The following is a 24,722-nucleotide window of genomic DNA, read 5'->3' on the forward strand; positions in this document are numbered from 1 at the left end:
TTTAAGTTGGAACATAATATGCATAATGATTAATTCCGTTCAAAAGCAACATACTCTTGTCTATATCGACCATGTTCTTATTTACTTCACCAAAAAGCTATAAGGCAAAAGCATTTTAATTTACAACAATAACGTCCATAGAATCAAAACATAATGTGAACCAATGAACCTTGAACATTACTGTTTCATAAGACAGGATTTAGTAGCAGTTAGGTACTTTTTACGGTCTCCGGCAACAATCTGTAAAACAAATTGTTTCTCAGTTTCGTCTTTGGTGAGAATGTTATTATAATCCTGAATGAGTTTGACTCCTCTTTCCGCAACATCATTCACAACCACTATTTTCTTAAGTTTTTCAATTCCACTTTTGTAACCAGGATCATCCTTCCATACTGAAGGGTCTTTGTTCAGAAAATTGGTGCTGAGAGAAAATCTGTTGAAGAATGTTTTTATACCAGGAGTTAAGAGAGATGGAAACTCGATGATTGGAAAGGAAGAAAAGTCTTTTTTGGGAAGAATGTATTTCTTGACTTGATTTTTTTCTTTCTCCGCTTCTTCATCTTTGTCGAGCAAAACTTAAGCCATATTTGTCTCAACTGTTGGTGGAACATTGTCATCAAATAAGGCAAGAGCAACAATTTCGGGAACTAAGTACCAGAGGTGGTTGGAAAATTTATTTGCAGCAGCCTTACTGACTTGTGGATCTATGTCTTGATAATTAATCAATTGGCACATGAATAAGAAATCATGATATGGTGCTGTAATTGCTTCTGATGATAGAAACCAGGCTTGACTGTACACTCGAGCAAGGAACATACATATTCTTCTTAAAGAGTTCTTCTCCGTATGTGATAACTGAAATTGATTTTGAAACAGGTATATCTTGAATGCATAAATTGCCTTTGTCATCCATCTAGCATGACTTACAGCTCCTGGTATATGAAACAATATTCCGTTCTTCGGAATGCCACTAAGAAAGATCATTGTTACCTCCAACAATCCTTGGTAATCATCTCTCTGCTGTTTTTGTGTAGAAAGGTAGTGTTCAACATATCCAAGAATGGTAGAGCGGACATCATCAGGCACTTCATTACTACCAGTTATATAAACGTTCTTGTTGAGTTTTGTCCAGGCTTCTCTAAATCTTTTGAAAAGCGCCATGTCCGGAGAAGAAGTTGCACCCATCAGTGACTCGAAACAGCTCCTCATAACTAACTCAAAAATGTGGTGATGGCAAGGGAGGTACAATAGGTCATGATTGAACAGTTTTTCTAGGTTTGTACAGCACCATTTACTCGATCTGTGTTACTTGCTGTCATATCACAACACATTGCCTGAATTTTGTCGGTTAAACCCCACTTCTCCGCTGCTTGATAAGGAGCCATAGCTTGCTCTTCACCTGAAGATGTTTGGATTTCAGGGCCTCCCATCAAATGCTCCTTGCCTTGAAAAGTTTATATTATTAAGTTCTTATCCTCTTCATTTTTCATCTGTCCCAAAGCTTCTGAATGAGCTATGTCAAACAGATCATTCATACTGTCTACAAAGATATCTCTTTTTTCTTTGTCTTTGCCTGCACCTCTCGTCAAATTCTTTTGTAAGCCTTTCCATTCATCATACAGTTTCAGTAACTTCTCAACACAGTGGTCAGTTCTTTTAGGAATTCGTGCTTTTTGCCAAAAAATGGAAACTTCTTGATTTACCAGTATTGCACTTTCCTTTTTTGTAAGCTTTACAACTCTTACATTGTAGAAAAAAACGCGTAAAACATGCGGTTCGAAGGCAATTTGGCTCCGACGATTTGATTTGAAATGTAGCCAACAAGATAGACATGAAAATCTTTTCTTAACTTCTATGATGAACTCCCAGACGAACTTGATGCCATTTTACTGTCTAAAAAGAAGACAATCTAAAAGTCACTTTACATGAGCAGCACAAACAGTTTTGAAAACAGTTTTCAAACTTTTCACCTCAAAAATGACTCTCAGGGCAAAAATTTCGAAACTTCATGGACGATGAGGGTTGACTTACAGTTGTCTGATAATGCTAAAATTTTGTATAGATCATCATTTTCATGATTGGAACAAGAAATGGGGTTGGGAGCTAAACAATTTGAAAGTTTAAAAAAAAGGGCCACCCTAATGTATTTCATATATCAGCCCTCCGAGTATTAGAGTATGTTTTTTAATGGTTTTTTTGGCTTTTTGTATTCAACTTTCACTTTCTTTAAATAATGTTATTTTGTTTTCTTTACAACTGAACACCATGCTATAAGGGATGAGTTTTTATTGACTCTTTTTTAATTAAAGCTTTATATATATATATATATATATATATATATATATATATATATATATATATATATATATATATATATATATATATATATATATATATATACTAAATAAAAAAGTCGTTGTATGTTTTTCACTAATAACCTTTAGATGCCTAAATATAAAAGTAGTTTTTGAAATATTTGGTTAAATAATGATAGTTACACTTCTGTATTTCAGAAAGATAAAAATCCCAGCCTAACAAGATGCAAAGTTTGTTTTAAGTCATTCTCATTAGCAGGCATGGGTATAAAGGCTCTTGATGTACATGCAAGAGGAGCAAAGCACATATAGCGATTGCCTAAAGAGGGTTATGTTGTTTTGTTCAAAGAAACTTTGCAATCAATACCACAGAAGCCTACCTCATCAAAGCAATGTATCATTTCAGATATGCTTCAGATGGAAGCAGTTTTGAAAGCAGAATTAATTTGGTGTTTAAATATTGCTCAAAGCAAATACTCTTTTAGATCAAGTGAGAATAAGTTTAAACAATTTGCTTTGATGTTTCCAGACAGCAAAATTGCCAGTGGCTTTTCATGTAGTTGAACAAAATCTGGCTGTATTGTAACTCATGGTCTTGCCCCTTATTTAAAAAATTTTTTGACAAAAGATCTTAACCTGCTGGATAACTTTGTATGTCTTTTTGATGAGTTTTACAATAAAGTTGTAAAAAAAAGTTCAATGGACTTACACGTGCACTATTGGATTGAGGAATTGGAGAGGAATACTGTTTGTACAAGATATTATACTTCAGAGTTCATGGGAAAAGCTGCAGCCCCAGATATTCTAAATATGTTTAAATCCTGCATGACTGGTTTAAATGCTAAGAAAATGCTTCAGGTTTCTATGAATGGCCCTAATGTAAATAATCTGTTTTTGGAAATGCTCAACAAAGAATGTCATAACAATGAGTTAAGTACACTCATTCATATTGGTTTACATACTATCAATGGATCCTTACAAACTGGTGCTAAAACTACAGATTAGAACTTAAAGAAGTTAATGTCTTCAATGTACCAAATATTTCATTAAGGTCCATCAAGAGGAAGTGATTATGAAGGAATAGCTGAGGCAACAAGTTCAGATTTTCCTTACATATTTTGTGGCACTCGACAGGCTGAAAATCAAAGTTTTGCCAAGAAAGCAATAGAGGTTTGGTCCAAAGTAGTCTTAGTTGTTGAGTCCTGGAAGTCTTTACCAAAGCATAAGCAACCTGGACTTGGTAAATCAGGGCAAAACACCAATTTTTAACATTTAAGTCTCGAACAAATAAAGTTTTAGTTCCTTTAAAGTTGAAGTTTTTTGAAAAAATTAGTGGCAATACATTCCTTGGTAGGTAATATTTGATCCAGATACAATTTTATTGCTTTTTATGTCATATATTTTATTTTATTACAAAAGTATAGAAATATTCTGAGATATTCTTTTTATATTATTTTTAAAATTTTGAGAAAAAATCTCAAAATGTTATTTTCAATTTTGCTATTTTTTTTCTTCGAGTTTCTTTTCAAACTGATAAACCAATGACTCTTTTTCTGGTGGTGACACTTGAAGAACTACTACACAACTTTTATGCGAAGTTCGTTGGATTAGATGTTTCTTTTAAATGACAAAACTACAATGTCTTAGTTAAAAATAGATTTGTTTAATTGCGCAAACCGGCTTTCAACCAGCAAGATTGATGCTAGTTTTTTAATGAAGTATTATTTACAGCAACTCAAGAGTTAGAGAAAGATTACTGATGTTCAAATTGACAAGTTCAAAAAGAAAATATGTGATTTTCTTGTCTCAATGTGTACTCATATTTTTGAGAAAAGCCCTTTGTCTTCATTGCTTGCTCACTAAATGCAATGTCATTATTTTAGACATAAACTATAGGGTATTATATAACAACAGTTCATTCAGCAGTATTATATAACAGCATGTTGTGTTCATAATTTATGTATATATTGTCATAGTATTTGATCTGTTTCCACATTTAAAAAGCTTATATTTTAGATACTATATCTTCTTTTTTTATATAAGCAATATTTAAATAATGGTCCTGACATGCTTATGAAAAAGGAATTTTTAGACTTAAATTTTTGATGAAATATGCAATAATAATGCTTAAATAAATGCCTTATAAATGGTAACAGGTTTTGGTTTCTCTTTCTCGTTTCAGCTAGGAGAGCAACCAAACAGTTACTTTATTAAAAGGATTTTTTTTTATGAAATAAGTATATGATTTTTAAGCATGGAATAAGTATATGGTTTTTATGCATGAAATTAGTATATGGTTTTGTGCATGAAATAACTATCTTTGAGAGTCCTATTTGATAGGAAATTGAGCTTATGCTTCAAATTTAGAGTCTCAACTGTATGTTTTTTTTTAATGCTTATTTTTTAACAAAATGTTAGACTAATTATGCTTTTAAGCGATATGCTTATAAAAAATTTTATAATACATAGTATTTAAGAATTTTTAATAGTAGTAAATATATCATACAGGGCTCGAATTAAGCGTATCGCGATTACTTTTCGCACCTTCGCAATAAGTTTTTTCTTAAAATTTGTTTTTTCGCGATATTTCTTTTTTTATTTTAGAAAATTGATACTCTATTCGCGAATATTTAGTGTCCTTTTACAGTATAAAACTGCAGTGACTTCTGTAACGATAATTTTTTTTTTAAAGCGGAACATAAAGTAGAAGAAAGAAAAATAAAAGATTTAGAAAATCAATTAGCAAAAATGTTCAAATGCAGGAAAAAGACCGGTTGTTTAAGGAAGGAAAAATTTATAAAAAACAAACGATTAAGCACCTATTCGAATCAAGAGTACAAGCTAATTATTGCAAATATTACCATATGTATGGAAGGCCTTTTCAATCTCTCCAAAAATCACCATTGTTTATACATTTGGTAGCTTTACTTGACGTTTATAACTGGCCGTTAAATGTGAATGATGGAACTTTTGGCGATAAAGCTATCGGTGAAGTTGTTGAACATTTTCTGAATTTTTAATTGGTGTAGGATGTGATTTGAATAATATACTTCATGAGTGGATCATTTTAAAAGCATACATGTTTCCCATCATAAGTAAGAATCAAAATGGGTATTATTTGAAAATTTGGGAAATTGTTTTTTCCAAATCAAATTTGGTCAAAGAATGCCAAAATATTCTTGATATTTTTGAACTATTTTTAATTTGTCCCTACAAATGCGAAAGTAGAACGAATGTTTTCATGCATGAATTGCGTAAAAAATGACTGGAGAAGTTGTCTTAGAGGAGATCTCTTAGAATCTCTACTTCGGATAAGTGAAGAAGGTCCTGAGATTGACAAATTTGAACCTGATACTGCTATGGACGAATGGTATAATGATAAAGTTAGACGATTGTCAGCAAATTTTCATCGTTATCCGGAAAAAAGAAAAAAAAAGTTAGGAAAAACAGACATTGATCTAGCGACAGTTACAATATCGGATTTGGAAGAAAGTGAAAGCGAGGAAGAAAATTGTGACAACTTTTAATTTTATTTTAGCGCATTGTAACTCCTTAAAATTAAAATATTAAATAATAACTTGTAATGGTGTATGATTTTTTGCTTAGTAAAAATAATTTTTTGTTAGTAAAAATCCTGAAAAATTCTAAGCATTAAACTAGTGAAATGATTACAAAACGATCAAAATATTTATGATAACGATCTAATACTTTTTCTATTAGCAATCAATAAAAGTATTAGATCATAAAAGATTCTATTATTTAAACACATTTTTTTCTTTCACTTTATTTTATTGAATGAAAAAAGTGAACGCTAACTTTTATTAAAAAATACATTGAATGAAAAAGCAATAGATAGAAATATCATGGGAATTTGATAAGGTTACTTAGATAAGAAAACTTACGTAATAAGAATTTAATTATTCTTGTTTGTGATTGTGCAGGTTTTCGTGAAAATGTTAAGTTTTAACATTTTATCACGACAATGTTTTTGTCATTTTTAATAGTTTTTTATAACTGTTTCAAATTTATAGATTGCTTTGTTAGAGTTTTTAATAATTTTTTTTAATATTAAAAATTTATAGAAAATTAAATATTCTAGTTGTTTTAAACAGTTTAAAATATGTAAATAAAATAGAAAATGAAATAATTAATTAAAAGAAGATTATATCAAGTTCATTGATTTTCCAGAATGTAGCTGTTAGATTTAATGCAATATAATAATAGTATTAATGTAAATTATAACTAAAGTTACTTTACAACCGCTGAACGTAAATATTATGACATCTTATGCAAAAATGAGTCTTATTATATATGTTATTATAAATAAGTTAAAATAAATAATGCCCCCTCCCCTCCGGCAGGAGTGGAGGAGGGGTTATGAGCAACAAAAAAATCGCGATTAGATTTTTTTATGTTAATTCGAGCCCTGTCATATGAAACATTTGTAATATTCATTTGCTGTTATTAAATTCTCGCATAGTAGATTAATTTATATATTAACTAGATATCATGAAACTCTGTAAACTCCAAGCTAACTTTTAAATATTAGCCTTTTAGTTGTCTCTGTTATGTTTTAAAATAAGAAAAAGTTTAAAGTATTTTAATTAAACCAATATTCACATATAATATATATCACAAAGTAGGCAATTTCTAGAAGTGATGTCTTCAAAATGTCTTCATTTCAAGATAGTTGGTTGAAAAAAATGAAATTAGGCAACTGTTAAATTTGTTTGAAATTCTCATTAATTGGGGAGATATTGGGTCCCAAAATTTTTCCCATTTTTTTATAATATTTGTGCATGGAGTGAAATTGCTACTTTGAAGAGCAATTTTAGCATCATGAATTTGAGAGACTCGTTCTTTTTTTTATTTTTCTGCTCCTCCAGGTAAATTCCTACAGTAAAAATAAAAATTCAATATGGTTACACTTTTTGTTGTCTAAAAATCATTGTTCAAAACTGCTTAATTTGAAGTTTTGCATGTTTTTTGAGCATTAATATCTTGTAAGAGCATAACTTGCACATAAATTCCGTAATTGTTTTTGAAAGCCACTAACGTATACATTCATTTTTTACAAAAAAAATCCTGTGCATACAAGAGCCTGTGACTGAGTAAGCTTCCAAAAATGGATTTTTGCGGTTAAAGCGCTTTTTTAGACAACCCATAACAATCTGGCCTTAGGTCTGCCATTAAATGTACAAGTTACTTGGTTTTCCTATGCATGTATCTTCCAATATAAAAAAATCCATGTGCTCAAGCGATAAAAAGCCTAAGAAGACCTAGAAGTAGTCTTATTTTGCCAGATTTTGAACTTATAAAATACCCTAGCAAGGATATAGATATGCTTAGCAACAGATACTTTCCATTGTAAAAAATTAGTACTTTAATTAAAAAATTAAGATAAAAGACGATTTTGTAACAAAACTCTACCAGAGTGCGTAACAAAAATTATTTTCTATGCTTTTTTAATGTGAGAAAGAACAATCAAACACTTTGAAGTGTTTATATCATTCTAAAAACAATAATATAAATTTCAGATATATGTTTTTACAATAAAAAAGGAATAAGAAAAACGATTTTTTAAGAATATAAACAAAATTAAGTTTTATAGAAGTTTATCATTTGTCAAACTGAATTTCCGAGTTGTCAATGTCGTCTTTTGAGAGAGAATAGTCTTTAATTAGTGTGTATTGGTGCATCAATCATTCAAAAGACATCAATAGATGAATATAGGAGAAATTTTCCTTGGTTAGCCACTTGAAATAGTTCTTTCCAGGTTTTTTTAATCATTTTTTAATATTTAAACAAGTGGTAAGATAAAAGAAGTAATTAATGTTATAAAAACCACTTAACCACTTATAAAGTTTGCATGGCGATTACGTAAAAAAGTTTGCATGACAATTACATTTCATATTCATTTACAAACGTATTAACTTTTTAAAAAACAAAGAAAATTTTATTTTTATTTACCTAACTTTTCCATCAAAAACGTAAAGAAAAAAAGGTTTATACAAAATAGTACACATTTTATTTTATATTAGCGTCAGTGTTGATATTTTATATTTTGTTTGTTTGTTTTGTTATAATGATTGATCAAAAAAAAAAAGGAAAAAATAATAATTATTACAAACTTTAAATGACATGGTTTCACAACAAAATGTTTTTTCATTTTATCAAAAAAATGAAAAACCATAAGTTATTATAAACTTTAAACAACATTTTATAAAGAGTTTATTTTTTTTGTAATTAAAAAAAAAACAATTTCTTTTAGGGATGTAATTTTATTATCAATTCTTATGCTTGGATTTGTAGTTGAAGTGATATAGCTCTTGCAATGTCTTTGTTTATACTTATAAGTTTTATTTTGCGAAAAATAATAGTTAAGAAAAATAATATTTTATTAGTTTTTTTCTTTGTAACAAGTAATATTTTGTTTGCTAATAACTTTTTAAAATTAAAAAATCATAATTTGCAAAGCCGCAGTTTTAAGAAATAATGAAAAAAAAACATACTTTAATTCATTTATACAAATGTTGAGAAAATAAAGAAATTAATTTATGTTAAATGATAATGAAAAAGTAAATTTAATTATTTAAAATTTTAAGAAAAAAATTGAAACAAAATAGACATTCCACAATATGTACATTTACAAAATTTGTTTTGCTTAATTAGTAAAATAAACTTGTTTTATGGTAATTTTTTTTGTTGCGGGAGTTTAATGACCTTAAATAATTAAAAAAATTAAGATAATATGAATATCTCGTCATTAATAAATTAATAATTATAGATCTTATTAAAAGAGACCTTATACTCAAAAATAAAATATAATAGTGTTACTAAGTCCTACATTTTAAATTATTGCAGGATGCCATTGCATATTATGTTCAACAACAACCCAATCACCAACTTAAATATCAGCAGGTAACTCCTTTGCTATCAGACATATATCCTTGTTTAAATCATCATTGTTATTTTGAGTTGCATATTAAACTCTTCACAAAAATAATTACCAGCATTCCTGATCTTTTTTGTTTACTCCTAAAAAAATTTACTTGAATCATGAAAGAAATTACAAAATATTTGTTTTAAGTCTTTAGAAAAGAATAAAGTCATATTTTATATAGTTTAAATGCAAACTTTAGTTATTAGTATATATACAAATTAGTTTACTTGCCTAGAGAATAATGATCAAGCTTGTTGAGTTTCCACATATTTACTTAGCTTTAACTTAGTCCTGAGCTGATGGTGAACCTGCTTTGGATTCATTTTCTTTTCAAGTTCTTCTCCATATATAATATATAACCATCATATCTCCATATATAATATATAAATATCTGTTTTAAGAATGTTTTTTTGCTTTAAAGAATATCTGAACACTTTTTTTCTTGTTAATGCCCATCTTGTGATGTTTGTAAAGTTTTTACAAACCCTTTTACAAAACCCTTCTTTAATGATAAAATGGGATAATAGAAGATAATCAGGAGAATTTAGGTTGGAGATTTTTATTTTGTTAATATAAGTTAGTCTTGCTCTGTCTATCATAGATTTTTTCACAAATTGAAAATTGTGGTTTTCTGATAACACATGTTCTTCTAATGATTTATTATTGAAAAATGATTCCCTACAATTGAGTCGGCTCATGGTAAAAGGGGAGAATTCAACAACATAGTTTTAAGAAAACTAAATAAAACTTTGTGTTATCTTTTTTTTTATTCAAAAAGATGTAATTTTTTTGTATAAAAATTCTTTATAGCCTTAGTTATCATGAATCACACTTGTTAAATGACATTAACATTGCTTTTGAATGGAAAAAAATCATAAAAGTTGCTTGACTTATCCCTTCTTAGTATATTTGTTAAAAAGACAGATAAATGTGTTTAAAAATCAATGTTTTTAACTAAAAACACCAAGAAATCAATATTTACATACACTCCTATTTATAATGAACTAATTTTATAAATATATACTATCTTCAAAGAAATCTCTTTAGTCTGAGAATAAAGGAATCTCTTTAGTCATCATTTTCAACTTCAACAACTTCTATTATTGGACACATAAATTTCAGCATAAAATTCTTTAAACTCCACTGGACTGTAGGGTTGTAGTTTTTTTGTCTGCCATTATTTCAATTTTTATTCAGGGTAAGCTTCTTTACTTGGAAAATATAAGTTTGGACAACCAGTTGGTCTAAAGGAAAAGCTATGATTCATTACAGAATTGATGAAAGGTCGGCCAGTAACCTTGAATGGAAATTTTATATCATATGTGCAGTGCATGAACTTGCTTATTGAAAAGTACTGCTTTTTGTCCTTTTTAACTTACTTACTTTTGGTTTCATCGGAAGCACAACTTTTTTCTAAAATTGCGGCCACCATGTCTTGAAGTCTAAAATTTCTGAGGACTGAAATTTTTGTACTACAAATTTATTATTTTTGTCTTAAAAGGTCAATTACTCGGTCTACTGTGTACAGCCTATCATGTCTGTTTAGTTCTTGCTTTATTATGCTAAAATCCCTATCATGCGGTAGAAAGGATGCCCTCTTATTGGGTAGAATTGCTTAATCTTTTCAAATTTCTTCAAATCAGTCATGGCTAAGAGTAGTCAAGATAATGAATGGGTTTTATTTCGGCAACCTTACTTCTACTTCTGTACCTTCATTGAATAGTTAAACATAAGGGAACACACTGACCCTTGCCTTCTGTGCCTTGGTGGTAAGAAAAATGTGTGATTTGTTACTTTTATTGTTATGAACACTAAAAACATTAACTAAAGTTGCCTCAGATAGAAGGTTTCTTGCACTGGTATTTTTGGGATTTGCATGTTCTGCATAAACTTAAAGCACAATGATATAATTTGACTATTGTCCTTGTCATTGGCGTCTTTGTGGAATCGATCATAAAACTTTTTCAATTTGCATTTATGTTCTCAATTTCAGATTGAGCATATCTGTTTGCTGCCTCATTGAGACGAGGACTTCTTAACTTTAATTGAGTTCTTCACAAGTGCAGCATATTTCAACATGTGGCCTTCCAAAGGAAAGATTATAGTTTTCTTTAAAGTAGTTGATAAACTTTATTTCACCAACTTTTGTTACTAAGTATTATTCTTTAAACAGCCTATACATAGTTTTAACATTTAAAGTGGCATTTAGATAGCATATAGGCTTTCCAAGATAATGGCTTTCCTTAGTTGTAAAGTTTTCAATGTGCTGTCTGATAAAAAGTTTAGTTTCTTCAGACAATGCTTCTTTTATGTGACATTCTCTTTCATCCTCTGGGTTTTTTCCAATTATTTTCAATGCTTGCATTCTTTTAATTCTTTTTTTTGTAACAGCATGTAAACTTAAAAACGCTTTAAAACATACCTGGATTCGATTCGAAACAACCATAATGTGATACTTAAAAGCAGCTTTTTTTTTAGTAAACATGCATAAAACTATTTAATTCTAGTGTGGCTTGCGGTCAAATGCGCATTTTCTAACAGTTGTTTTATCATAATTTGAATAGAATTTAATATGATGATATAAGTGCATAATATATGCTATGATAAACGGCATAAGAAGAATTTTTATGCTGAATATGCGGGATAAGTCAGTGACTCAACTCCATTTGGCATAAACAGCTCTACAATGGATTGCAGTTACTGTGGTAACTAAGTTTCTGACATGTTTAATTTTATTATAAATATTTAAAACCTGTTTTATAAAACATCCACACCATTATTAATTTATTTTTTAATTTTCATGACTTACCCCCTTTTAGCATGACCCGATTTAATTAAATTGTGTACAAAACTTGTTAGAGTTAACATTTCTATTAACACATAGTTTTTTGGAAATTTTTGCCACAGTATAATTTTGGCCAGTTGAACTAAAGTGCAATTTCAACTGAAGTATGGAATGTCATATTTGTATAGTTCCATTTTTTACCTTAACCAATTCTTCAAATAAACATGTGATCAGAAAAAAAATGATAAGAATTATAGCTGAATTTTTGTTAAAATCAGATTGGGTCCTTTTAAAATAGAGGATTTTGAATCTATTTGGACTACAGTAACATCAGCATTTTGAATTCTTAAATGAAGAGTTTTATAAAGATCTTTTGCAGTCAATAAAGTGTTTCCAGCATCAAAAAATTTGTGATGACATGTTTCACTCCTGCTGACTCTCTATCCCATTGATTTTTTAATCACGTGAAGGCTTATTTTAATTATACTTTTTAAGAAAGATTTATTTTGCTTTACAAACTTTATTAAAGGCTTCTGACTAGAAAGTTCCATGATAAAATGATGCATTATCTGACTTTTCATGAAGATTTTTTATGCAAGGTAATTATTTTTAACGTTTGCCAAAAGAACATCAGCGAGACAGACTACATCTACAAGGGTTTGCTTGCATCTATATATAGCAGTAAAAAAATTTTTTTTTCTTATTTGACCATTTTCATTGAAGAAGAAGACATCAACATGTCGTTCTTTTTATTCCAAATTGCTTTCTTTTACTTTCACAGAATTCAGCTGGAAAAATTTTCTGTAAAAATTCTTTCATCCAAAATCTAGTTTCCTCATCAAATTGCTCAAAAGCAACCATTAATGATTGTCTAAAGATAGTATTACAAATAATTGTTGATAGGGAATTGCTTGTGTAGCAATCAATAACGATTGTTTAAAGCAAATATAAAATTGATTTTACAAAGGAAATTAGTTGTTTAGAAATCATTACAGTCATTCTGCACACAAATATTACACCAAATTGGTAGTCATATTAAAAACTTATTTCTCCGTCACTTTAGATATTAGACTTTTGCCATTCCATTACTTAAACCTATTTTTTAAGTTTTTATTACATTAAGCACTCTTGTAGAGTTTTGGTACAAAAATGTCTTTTATCTTATTTTTTTAATTAGAGTACTAATTACTTACGATGTAAAGTAGCTGTTGCTAAGCATATCTATACCATTGCTAGGTTATTTTGTAAGTTCAAATTGTGGAAAAATAAGTCAATTTTTAAGACTTCTGTAGGCTTTTTATCGCTTGAGCACATGGATTTTACATTTCGTGGCAGATCTAAGGGCGGGATTGTTATTGGTAATATATCAAGGCGTATTAACTGCAAAAATCCATTTTTGGCAGCTTACTCTGACCCAGGCTCTTGCATCCACATGAATTTTTTTGTAAAAAATGAATAGGGAATTTATGTGCAAGTTACAGCCTAATGAGATATTAATGCTCAAAGTATGTGTCAAATTTCAAATTTAGCGGTTTTGAACGGTGATTTACAGACAACAAAAAGTGTTACCATATTAAATTTTTATTTTTACTGTAGGAATCTACCTGTAGTAGCAGAAAAATAAAAAAAGAACGTGTCTCTTAAATACATGTTGCTAAAATTGCTCTTCAAAGTAGTAATTGTACTTCATGCACAAATTTTTGATAAAATTGGCTGAATTTTTGGACCCAATATCTCCGCAAATAATAAAAATTCTCAAAATAATTTTAACGACAGCCTAATTTCATTATTTTCTACAAAATATCTAGTAATAAAGAGATTTTGAAGACATCACTTCCAGACTTTGCCTATGATTCTCAGATAATAATTTTCAGATAATAGCAATAACTCTTAATGCATATCAAAAATAACCATATGTAAACATGACATCTTATCTCAAATAACTCATGTTCTCTTGTTGAACAAGATCAACTTGCAGAGTCCCACACAAGAACTCACTTTGCGTAATATCACTACTACCACAACAGCTAATGCTAATATTGTGTATAGTAGGTTTTAATATCATTATAAATGCTTATTCTTAAAATGTGAGCTGATGATTTGAAAAACTTTTTTTTCATGATTTATTTTTAGTTAAAATTCAGACAAACAATAGAGAATTACATCAATCATGTAATGATCAATCAAAGCCTACTGGTAGTTTATCTGTTAGCCCTCATGGGTTGCCAGGCTCTAATGATAAAAACACTATTGGTAAAAAGACTAGTGAGAGTAAAATGACTTCAGCAGTTGATAGGAGTCAGTCAGGTTAATTTTATTTTATAATACATTGCTGGTATTTTTAGTTTAATTTGAACATTTACATATCTTTAAGAAGTTAATAATCTTTAATAATTTTATAAACTTTAATATCTTTATACTTGTAACTTGTATACCTTAAATATCTTTAATAATATAGACCCAAAAAAAAATCAGTATACAACGGGTTCGGTAATTGATTAATTCGTCATTATTGCACCAACCAACCTGTTGTCAATTTTGTCAAGATAAAATAAATAACATAAAATATAGTAAAGCAAATTCAGAACTTGAATGACATGCATAAAGTTATAACAAAGGCCTAGTTTGACCTTTAACCCTATAAAAAACTGTTTTTTATTATTAAAATTGTCGTTATTTTTTTAATTTTTGATGATTTCTAATTAAAAGTTAAAAAACAAATTCATTTTTTAACTTTGATAATTATTGCATGTATGTAATAATTATCTAATGCTTGAAAGGTTGCATAATTTAATGCCATCATCACCTATCAGAAAAAAAAGTGGTACAAAAAGGTCTCTCATCTTTTTTTCAAGTTAATCTTTTAAATTTGTTCTTTATGGCTAAAGATGAAATAATGATAAAAACAAGAATAAATATACATGTCAAACAAACATAAAGTAACAATACTATATTTTCAATTTTACAACAGATTCAAATTTACAATGTGATACCAAATGGTACATGTCAAGAATTACAAATTTAAAAATAATTTTGAAACAAAGCTCATTATAAACTTTCCGTTAGTACCTCTTTTATAAACACTGTTAATATCATTTTGATTAGTTTATCATGTAAAAAAATTTTTTAGTAATATAATTAATGCCTTATATAAAAAATTAAAATAAGTTAAATAATCTTAGATAATATAAAGAATAGAATGAAATTTAAAATTACTGAGTGTTTCTTAATCTGCTCCAGCTACAAAAGTTACAAAACTTTATGAAAAATATTTATGAAAAAACTTTTATGAAAAGTTATGAAATTAAAAAACTAACAATTTGTTAACTTTCTTTAAAAAACCTGTTACCAAGGATGTAAATGTAATTTAGGATTCTGTAGACAAAAAAGATCTTCTAACATATTTGAAAAATGCAATAAAAAAAATATAAAATCATAAACACCAACTAACAATGGCTAAGCCATTGTTAGTTGGTGTTAATGATTTTATATTTTTCTAAGTCTTTCATACTCCATACAACCATTTCATACTCCATATAACCTTTTTTTACATTTTAAAATCACTCAGTTGACAATATTTTAAAAGCTGTACAAAAAAATCACTCAAAAACCATTTTAATCCGTTGAATTAAATGATCTTCAAGAATCGTTAATTTTTACTTTATATATATATATATATATATATATATATATATATATATATATATATATATATATATATATTATATATATATATATATATATATATATATATATATATATATATATATATATATATGATGTATGTTAATATATATTTTTTAATGGCAAAAGAAAGAGGGGGGAGGGGCGAGGAAGGATGTTTTTGTAGTAGCCTATCCCTACCCCAGTTAAAACTGGTGCCACAGCTATGATTTTTATGATTTTATTGCTTTGTTTTTGTTCACCTTCATTTACTAGACATACTAGACTACAGAGAATACAGTGCAAAACTTGTTAAAATAAATTTTTTTACTCTGTTCTACATTGTAAAAGCCGGACATCTGGCAACTCTAAGTATATGTTTAATAAGGGAGTTTTATTTTAAAATAATTTTTACTCTAGTTAATAAGTTATTAGATATATTAAAGATGTTTATTGAGTTTAATCAATATTTTGTTTTTTCAAAACAAGTTTTCATGCATTTGCAAGTTGCACGCAAATTAATGATATTTAATATGCAATAATCTAACAGTTGTAAACTGTTACCCATTAATACAAAATAGTGAATTTTTTTCAATTTAGTTAGTTAAATTTAATTGCTTTTAAAAAAATGTATAAATTTTAAAAATGTATTACCCTAAAAAAAGTGTATAAACTTAAAAAAATGTATAAACTAAAATAAAATTAAAATAAAATGTAATTAAAAATAAAATTAAAGTTGTTTTGACATTTCTTTTAAATCTTAAAAAAAAATATCATTTTAGGCATTTAATAAGTTATTATATTAAATTTTTACAAAATACTTAATATGATGTTATTATATTTTTATATTTATAATATTAAGTATTTAATAGTAAAAATATCATTTTATTACTATTATAGTAAATTAAACTATAATAAACATAATAATTCTATATATTCTATTAGATCATATATATTTCAGCAAAACTTGAAAATTCTTTTCAAAACCTTTAACCATTATTAGTAAGCAAATAAACTTTGTTACTTTAATGATAATAAGAAATTTTTTTAAAAAGACATGCTTTTGAAGAAAGCTGCATTTTAGCATGGTATCTTTAAAAGTGATTGCATTGTTTCTTTTAAAGTAAATTCATTTTATTTTAAGTAAGGTTTTGCATGCTTTTAAATATGCTTTTGTCATTTTTTAACAAACGTTCGCACGCTCATCAAATTGTTGCGCCCTGATAGTAATTACACTTGTTATATGCTTATTAAGCGATCATGACTAGTTCATTTATTATTTGTATCGAATATTTGAAATAGTTGAACGGTTGTCTTTATATAACATAATATTTTATATGGACAATAACTATTTGAATGTAAAATGTAACGTTCAATATTGATATAATTAAAAAATTATAATTAGAAAAATAATTAAAAAATATGCTTACTTTAAACAAATTACTTTTGCTAAGGATTTTTTATTAAATTAAAAATATTGAAGTTTAAAAATAACTTAAACTTAATAAAACTTGAAATGAAAAAAACTTTGGTAATCGTTATTTTTATTTAAGTCGAAAAAAATATGAAGAGAAACAAATCTTTCTATAAAAGTTTTTGTTTCTTTTTTTTTTTTTTTTTTTTGTTTTTTTTTTTTTTGTTTGTTTTGTTTTGTTTTCGTAATGAAAAAAAAATAGTCAGCTGAAAATCAAAAGTTTATTCATTCAAAAATTATATTTGCATGATTACTATATAGTTATTAAGAAATTTTTTTTTTTATTAAAAATTCTTAATTGCTAACAAGTTAAAATTAACTTTACTCTAAACGAATATTTTAAAATCTTTCTATCTTTTGAAAAAACAAATTTTTAATGCATTCAATTGTTATTAAATTGGGTTGAATAAAAAATAAAGTACTTAAACATTTTTTAACGCTTAACAAGCGTGTAAGAACTTTTTAGTACATTTTATTGTCCTGAAGAAATAATAAACTTGGTAAAGTAAACAGAAATTAGTTATTTACTACATTTGTAATCAAAACTACTTTTCCTATTTTTATTAAAAAATGAAAAAAGAAAAATAACAAACAAATATTTTGGGCGCTTTTTTTGGGTGCTCATACCGCTCCACGGTACCAAAGTAGGTCTGGATTCATCCCTGTATATATATGTATGTATATATATATATATGTGTGTGTGTATATATGTATATGTATATATATATATATATATATATATATATATATATATATATATATATATATATGTATATGTATATATATGTGTGTATATATATGTATGCATATATATATATATGTGTGTATATATATATACATACATATATTTTTATATATATAAATTCCCGTCTAAAGAATTTCACGGCATCATAAATGATGCTCGTTATGTATATATTCTGTTAACATTAACGTTTCAAGCAAATGCTTGTAAGAAGAGCAATATTGAATTAGTGTATTTAATAAGCAATTTATTTAATAAACAAACAGATAACTCACCTGAAAACCAAAACTCATGCAAAAAGACGTTTAGAGGAACAGCTTGCATGGCTCGCCATGTTTATTTCATATGCGCTTCTCTTCCGCACTCATTTACTTTATTTGTTTTTGTGAAATTTTATCCATAATGTAAAAAAATGTTTACAGTAAAAAATAATTAAAAATTTAAAGAATAGATGTTTATTATCAAATATAAATATAAAAACAAATGAATTTTTTTTTTCATATATAAAATATGTAATGTTATCAATATTTTGTAAATCCACCCCTTGCTGCTATAACAGCTTCTACTCCCCGTGGCATGCTGTCAATGCATTTCTGTGCCAATTCTTTTAGGTGAGGGTTTCGATGCCAACCTTCAATTAGTTTTTCAATAAGCTCGGTTTTATTTGTCACCAGTTCTTTTGAAGAAACCTCCCGTTTTAATAGCTCCCACAGGTTTTCTATAGGATTAAGATCCGGGGAATTTCCTGGCCAATCCAGCAGTGGAATTTTTTTCTCTCCAAGAAACTTTTTAATGGATTTTTGCCGTATGGCATGGGGCAGAATCTTCCATAAATATAAATTCGCCATCTGGAAACCATTCTGAGACTTAAGGAATGAGCTTTTGCTCCAAAACTTCTTTGTATTGGTCCTGCCTCATTGTCTCTTAGACTATGTAAAGCCTTCCTGTACCTTTACCACATATAACGGACCTCACCATAAATGACAATGGATGTTTTACTGTCTCAATAATGCAGTCTGGATTAAATTTTTCACCCACCCTTTGTCGCACAAATGAGGCTTTGTCGTCCAAGATCTGAAACGTGGATTCATCATAAAAGCACACCTGAAAACAAATGTTTCAAAAAATGTTAGTCTTTCATTAATCTAAAGAAAATCGAGAAATAAAGTAGAAAATGACATGTTTAAGAAATAAATACCTTTCTCCAATCATCTGTTGTCATATTGCAGTGTTTTATAGCCCATTTCAGTCTTTTATCCTTCATGGCAGGCGTTAATTTTGGTTTTTTCGCAGGACGGTATCACTTAAAGCCTTATTCATCTAAGCGTCTCCTGACTGTGCGATCACTAATATTAATTCCAGCATCTTTAATCAATGTTGTGATTATTTTTCTGGGTTTCTGTCTATTCTCCAAGCAAATATTCCTGATAATTCTCTTAGACCTTGGCGTTGTAAGGTGTTTTCCTTTACAGTTTTTACGGAGTGTGGATATAGGGTTTTCGCCATTTTTTATTTTTGATGCTATTCTTTGCACAGTCTGCCTAGAAATGCCAATTCTTCTTGAAATTTTTCGTTGAGAATAGTGTTGCTTAAAAGTGACATTATTTCACTTTTTTTACATTCACATCTTTTTTTTTACTCATTGTCAGAAACTTTAAAAAATTTAAAAGACAAATAAATACACTACAAAAATATGTAAAAGAAAATTATAAAAGTTGAAATAATGTATATTTTTGGAAAAACTACTTTCAAAAAAGTCTTTCACTTAATAAAACACTTAAAAAACTAAAATTTTGAAAAATATTTGGTTAAAAATAACGTTTAAAGAAAGATCCTTAACACACACACAACAAGCTTTGGCACTCTACAAATGGTAACTGAACACAATTTCACGGTTTTACTTGTCAAAACATGCAAAATACAGTGTTGCTAGCAATAAAATAGTGTTGCCTTCTCATTAATTTGTAATAGTGTTGTAAATAATTATAAAAAATTTTGAATTTTAAGTTTAAAAGGTGAATTAATGCTGACAATATAACAAAAAACATAATAGCCCTATTTCAATGGCCACCCACTGTGTATATATATATATATATATATATATATATATATATATATATATATATATATATATATATATATATATATATATATATATATATATATATATATATATATATATATATATATATATATATATATATATAGTATCGGACAAAACGAGTGCAACCAAATAATGCTAATTTAGTTTCTTTATATAAAAGTGCTGCATTTTTTCAATTTATAGAAATAACTATGTAACTGTTTAGAGACAAAGTTCTTCAAGTTTTATTCATCACAAAGTTCATTATTTCTACACGAAAATTAATAAATTAATCAACACTATTAAAAAAAGTTGATTTCCTTCTGGACAAACCAAGTGCAACTCGACAAAATGTTGACCAAGCTGTATTTCGCTATCAATATTTCGTGGCGAATCGTTTGTTGTCGATCACAGCCTTGCATCTTCGAAGCATAGATTCGATCAGGTGATCAATGAAACTTTGTGGAATTGCTGCCCAGGCCTTTTGGATTTGTTCAAACAGTTGATCCTTATTACGAACACCTTCATGATTAATTCTGCGGTTGACAATCTCCCACAGGTTCTCGATAGGGTTGAGATCCGGAGATTGAGGCGGCCAATCCATCACCAATAGGTGGTTGTCTTGAAACCACTGCTTGACTACTTTTGCAGTGTGTTTCGGATCGTTGTCTTGCTGAAAAACCCATTTTATTGGCATATTCCATTCAGCATGAGGTAACATAACATCTTTCAGGATATTTTTATACATGAAACTGTCCATTATTCCATCGTTTCAATGTATTGGACCTAGACTGTTAGCAGAAAAACACCCCCAGACCATTATATTGCCTCCACCGTGCTTCACGGTCTTATGGAAGTAACGTAAATCGAGGCGTTTTCCGGCCGGTCGATGTACACAGCAAATGCCATCGCTCCCAATGATGTTGAACTTCGATTCATCACTGAACAGGACAGTTCGCCATTTCTGCACATTCCAGTCAATATGAGATGTAGCAAACAGGAGTCTTTTCTTCGGGTTTTTTAGTGAAATCAGCGGTTTCTTTGCAGGGCGTCGAGAAAACAATCGGCGTCAACAGCACGTCATCTGATTATTCGGTCCGATACAAGCAGCTCTAACTGCTTTTGTATCTCGACTGATGATATCCAGGGATCCTTCTTAACGGATCTGACAATCATAGAATCCTAGAAGTGGTGGAACGCGGTCTTCCACCTTTGTTATCTGCTGCCAACTTCCCAGTAGAACGATATTTGGAACATAGTCTTGATCTGGTACATTTTTTCACGCGATATTTATCACATATACTTTTTTGTGACATTCCACTTACGTAATGGCCAATAATTTTATTTCTTAGTTCCAATCCAAGACTGTCGGGAGCCATTTTTGCACTTGAAGTCATAAAAATAATTTAAAAAAATAATCACGCTTCTCAAGGCTTACCGTGTTACATTTACCTTGTGATGATACAATAATGCTCTGTGGAACACAACGTCTTGGTTGGATGTGGACTGTATTGATGTAATGAAACACTTGTTGTATTTCTCTTCTTGTATTGATATTCTTCGATAAAACACTTTGATAAAACTCACTTCGATAAACTGGCTTGATAATACTGACTGATTGACTTCCATATACTGACTGAATTACATGTCGATTTACATGTCTCTTATATAGTAAAATGAACCAGTGTGAACCTGTTGTGGAAGATTCTAGATGCTTCTTTTCGATGCTTCTGGAAGCTTCTGGATGCGTCTGGATGCTTCTGAATGTTTCTGGATATTTCTGGATGCTACTGGATGCTTCCAGATACTTCTTCTGGAAACTTCTGGAAGCTTCTGCACGCTTCTGGAAACTTCTGGGAACTTCTGGATACTTCCTTTAATTATTAAAAACTTCCTTGACGTTGACACAGATTAGACTTAAGAAAATGAAACAAACCAAAAAATTTGCACTTGTTTTGTCTGCTGCAAAATGGCACTTGTCAACGAAATTCTGCCTGTGTGCTGTCACCTGTCAGCTGATTGCTTATGTCATGGCATGCTATGACTCCAGACTCCTGAACTGTTTGCTGTGGTAGTATAGTTCGTTTCGTTTTTAAGAAATGTAAAATTAGGAACACTTTTTAGCATTGTTCGATGTTGGTTGCATATGCTTTGTCTAATACTGTATATATATATATATATATATATATATATATATATATATATATATATATATATATATATATATATATATAAATATATAAATATATATATATATATATATATATATATATAAATATATAAATATATATATATATATATATGTATATATATATATATATATATATATATATATATATATATATATATATATATATATATATATATATATATATATATATATATATATATATATATATATATATATATACTGTTCAATGTAATCTTTAATGACATTCAAGAAATACTTATTTTTATGTTGACACTTAGATGCAAGTTCATTTTGCTTGTTTAACAAAGGCGATGAATGGTGAATAATATAAGACTTTTTTTTTTTACTCTTTTAACTTATAGTTTTTTTTTAAGTAATCCTAATACTTTTTTTTTCTTTTATCACAAATTTTCCATTATTAAAGTTCTGCTCTGGTATTAAATAATATTTAAAGTATTCAGCTATTGTAAGTTACTGGAAATATTTTTTATATAAAGTTTTATATCAGATTTTTTTTTGAAATCTTTCTTGTTAAGTAAAACTTGATTTAGTAATCTTTCTCTTGAATTAAAAGTTTTTTGTTGTGGTTTTCCACCTTAAGTTATGTGCAACATCTGAAACTCATTTGCTTTAGGAAGCAACATTTACTCTTTTTTATTTGACTACATGTAAAAGCATAAATGGTGATAAAATTATGTTATATTTCTTCATTAAGCAAAAATTACAAGATTTGCCACCAGGTTTAAATGGTTCAGTCTGATTTTAAATTTTCCACAAAAGGATAGGGTTAAAACCCTGCTTTTTAATACTCCACACAAATTTAGAAAGCTCAGTGCAATTAGCATAATTAGCTTAATTATTAAATAATTAGCTTTACTTTTATAAAGAAAATAGTTTTAATGTTTGTAAAACCGGTCGTTAAAAGTTGTTTCTGTAAGCCCAATGTAATAGATCTTGTGGGTTAGTTTTCACATGGCATATATAAATACATTTTTACCCAAAATGGCATATATAAGTACATTTTTGCCCAAACACTTTACTTTAAGTAGGCATAAATAAATCTGCCAGCAATTACGTGGTGGTGGATTAAGATTAGAAGATTTTGATAAATTTAATAAAAAAAAAGAAGCTATAACCAACTTTTAGGCTGTTTTGATAAAAATGTTTGTGTAACTTTTTGAGAAGAGAAATGTTTATGGAACTTTTTGATTAAAATGTTTATGGAATTTTTTGAGAAGTTTTTATTAATTAAATTAAGAAAATTTTTGGCTGCATTGCCTTAACGTTAATTGAGAACAGAAGGTTAAACCAAATAATGTCTTGTGCTCGTGATTTTGTGTTTTTTAAAGAGTTAATGGGAACGACAGTAATGCGTTCTTTCAAATCCACTAGACTTAAGAGCACTATTATAAAAAGGAGCAGTTCTATTAAACACTTATTTACTTGAGGAAATATTTATTATACTGTTAGATAACATTGTGGGAATTGATTTAAGAATATTTCGAGGATGGTTCGAATTAACCTTGGTATATAAAGGGTTGTCACCTGGTTTTCTATATGGCTGAAAAGAGTTGATAGACAGGTTGACCAAGTTAACAGTTTTTAAATTAGTTTTTATTGTTATATTTAGCTTGGTGGTGAGATATATCTTTGTTATTTCTGATTGCAAACCACTAACATTACGGAAACAGCAAAGTCATCTCTATGTAAACCATTGGTACTTAGCCCATATTCTTTGCTAATGGGCGTTTTATAGGTACTAAATAAAGTTTCATAAAAGACGATAAAAACAATTTAAAATATAATTATAAAACCATTAACAAATTTAACAAGATCCAGCAAATCAGATATATTTAAAAGTGTATGTATATACAATGCTAAATATAGTTTAACATATCTAAACATATCTAAAGTGAGGTTAACATTTAAAAGTGTATATATATATATATATATACACAATGCTAAATATAGTTATACATATCTAAAGTGAGGTTAACAGCTATGTTGATGGTTTTTGCAAAAATATGTTTGTGTATAAACTTGTTATATTATTATATATATGTAACACGAGGCTACTAAAAATTTGCACAAAATTTGAATGTTCGAAACTCGCAAGCAAATTTGAATATTTTTGCAGTTCAAAGTTAAGTATATTCACTAGACATTCTTATTTCATAATCTGTTACTGATTTTCTCAATTAAAATTGTATAAATAAAATGGATGGAATTAAAGAAAAGGACAAACAAAAGCATATTGGAAACTTCTATTTAGATAACATAGGCAAAGAGAAAACATTTACAGTTCATCATTTTATGCAAATGAAAGTTGCAAGACAATAAATTTATACAATTATTAAAGAATACTTGCATTATATTATGGAATTCATAGAAGTTATGATTATAAACATTTTTAACATAAATATTTCAAAAGAAAGAAAGCACCAGAAAGCTCTGAAATTCAAATAATTAAACAAAAACAATAACTGGTATAATTTTCGAAAATTTTCTTCCAACCGTCAAATGAGT

At 28.2% G+C, this 24,722-nt stretch overlaps 1 protein-coding gene across 1 annotated transcript in view; it reads left to right on the top strand.

Moving 5' to 3' along the window:
* Positions 1-24,722, top strand: part of LOC105846973 (caspase-7) — a 79,101-nt gene that overhangs the window by 28,913 nt on the left and 25,466 nt on the right. The window contains exon 3 of the mRNA XM_065790784.1: positions 14,177-14,350. Coding sequence (XP_065646856.1) covers positions 14,177-14,350 — 174 coding nt within the window. The remainder of the gene's footprint in view (positions 1-14,176; positions 14,351-24,722) is intronic.

Source organism: Hydra vulgaris, chromosome 02, assembly GCF_038396675.1.
Source record: "Hydra vulgaris chromosome 02, alternate assembly HydraT2T_AEP".
In the NCBI taxonomy this organism is placed as follows: domain Eukaryota; kingdom Metazoa; phylum Cnidaria; class Hydrozoa; order Anthoathecata; family Hydridae; genus Hydra; species Hydra vulgaris.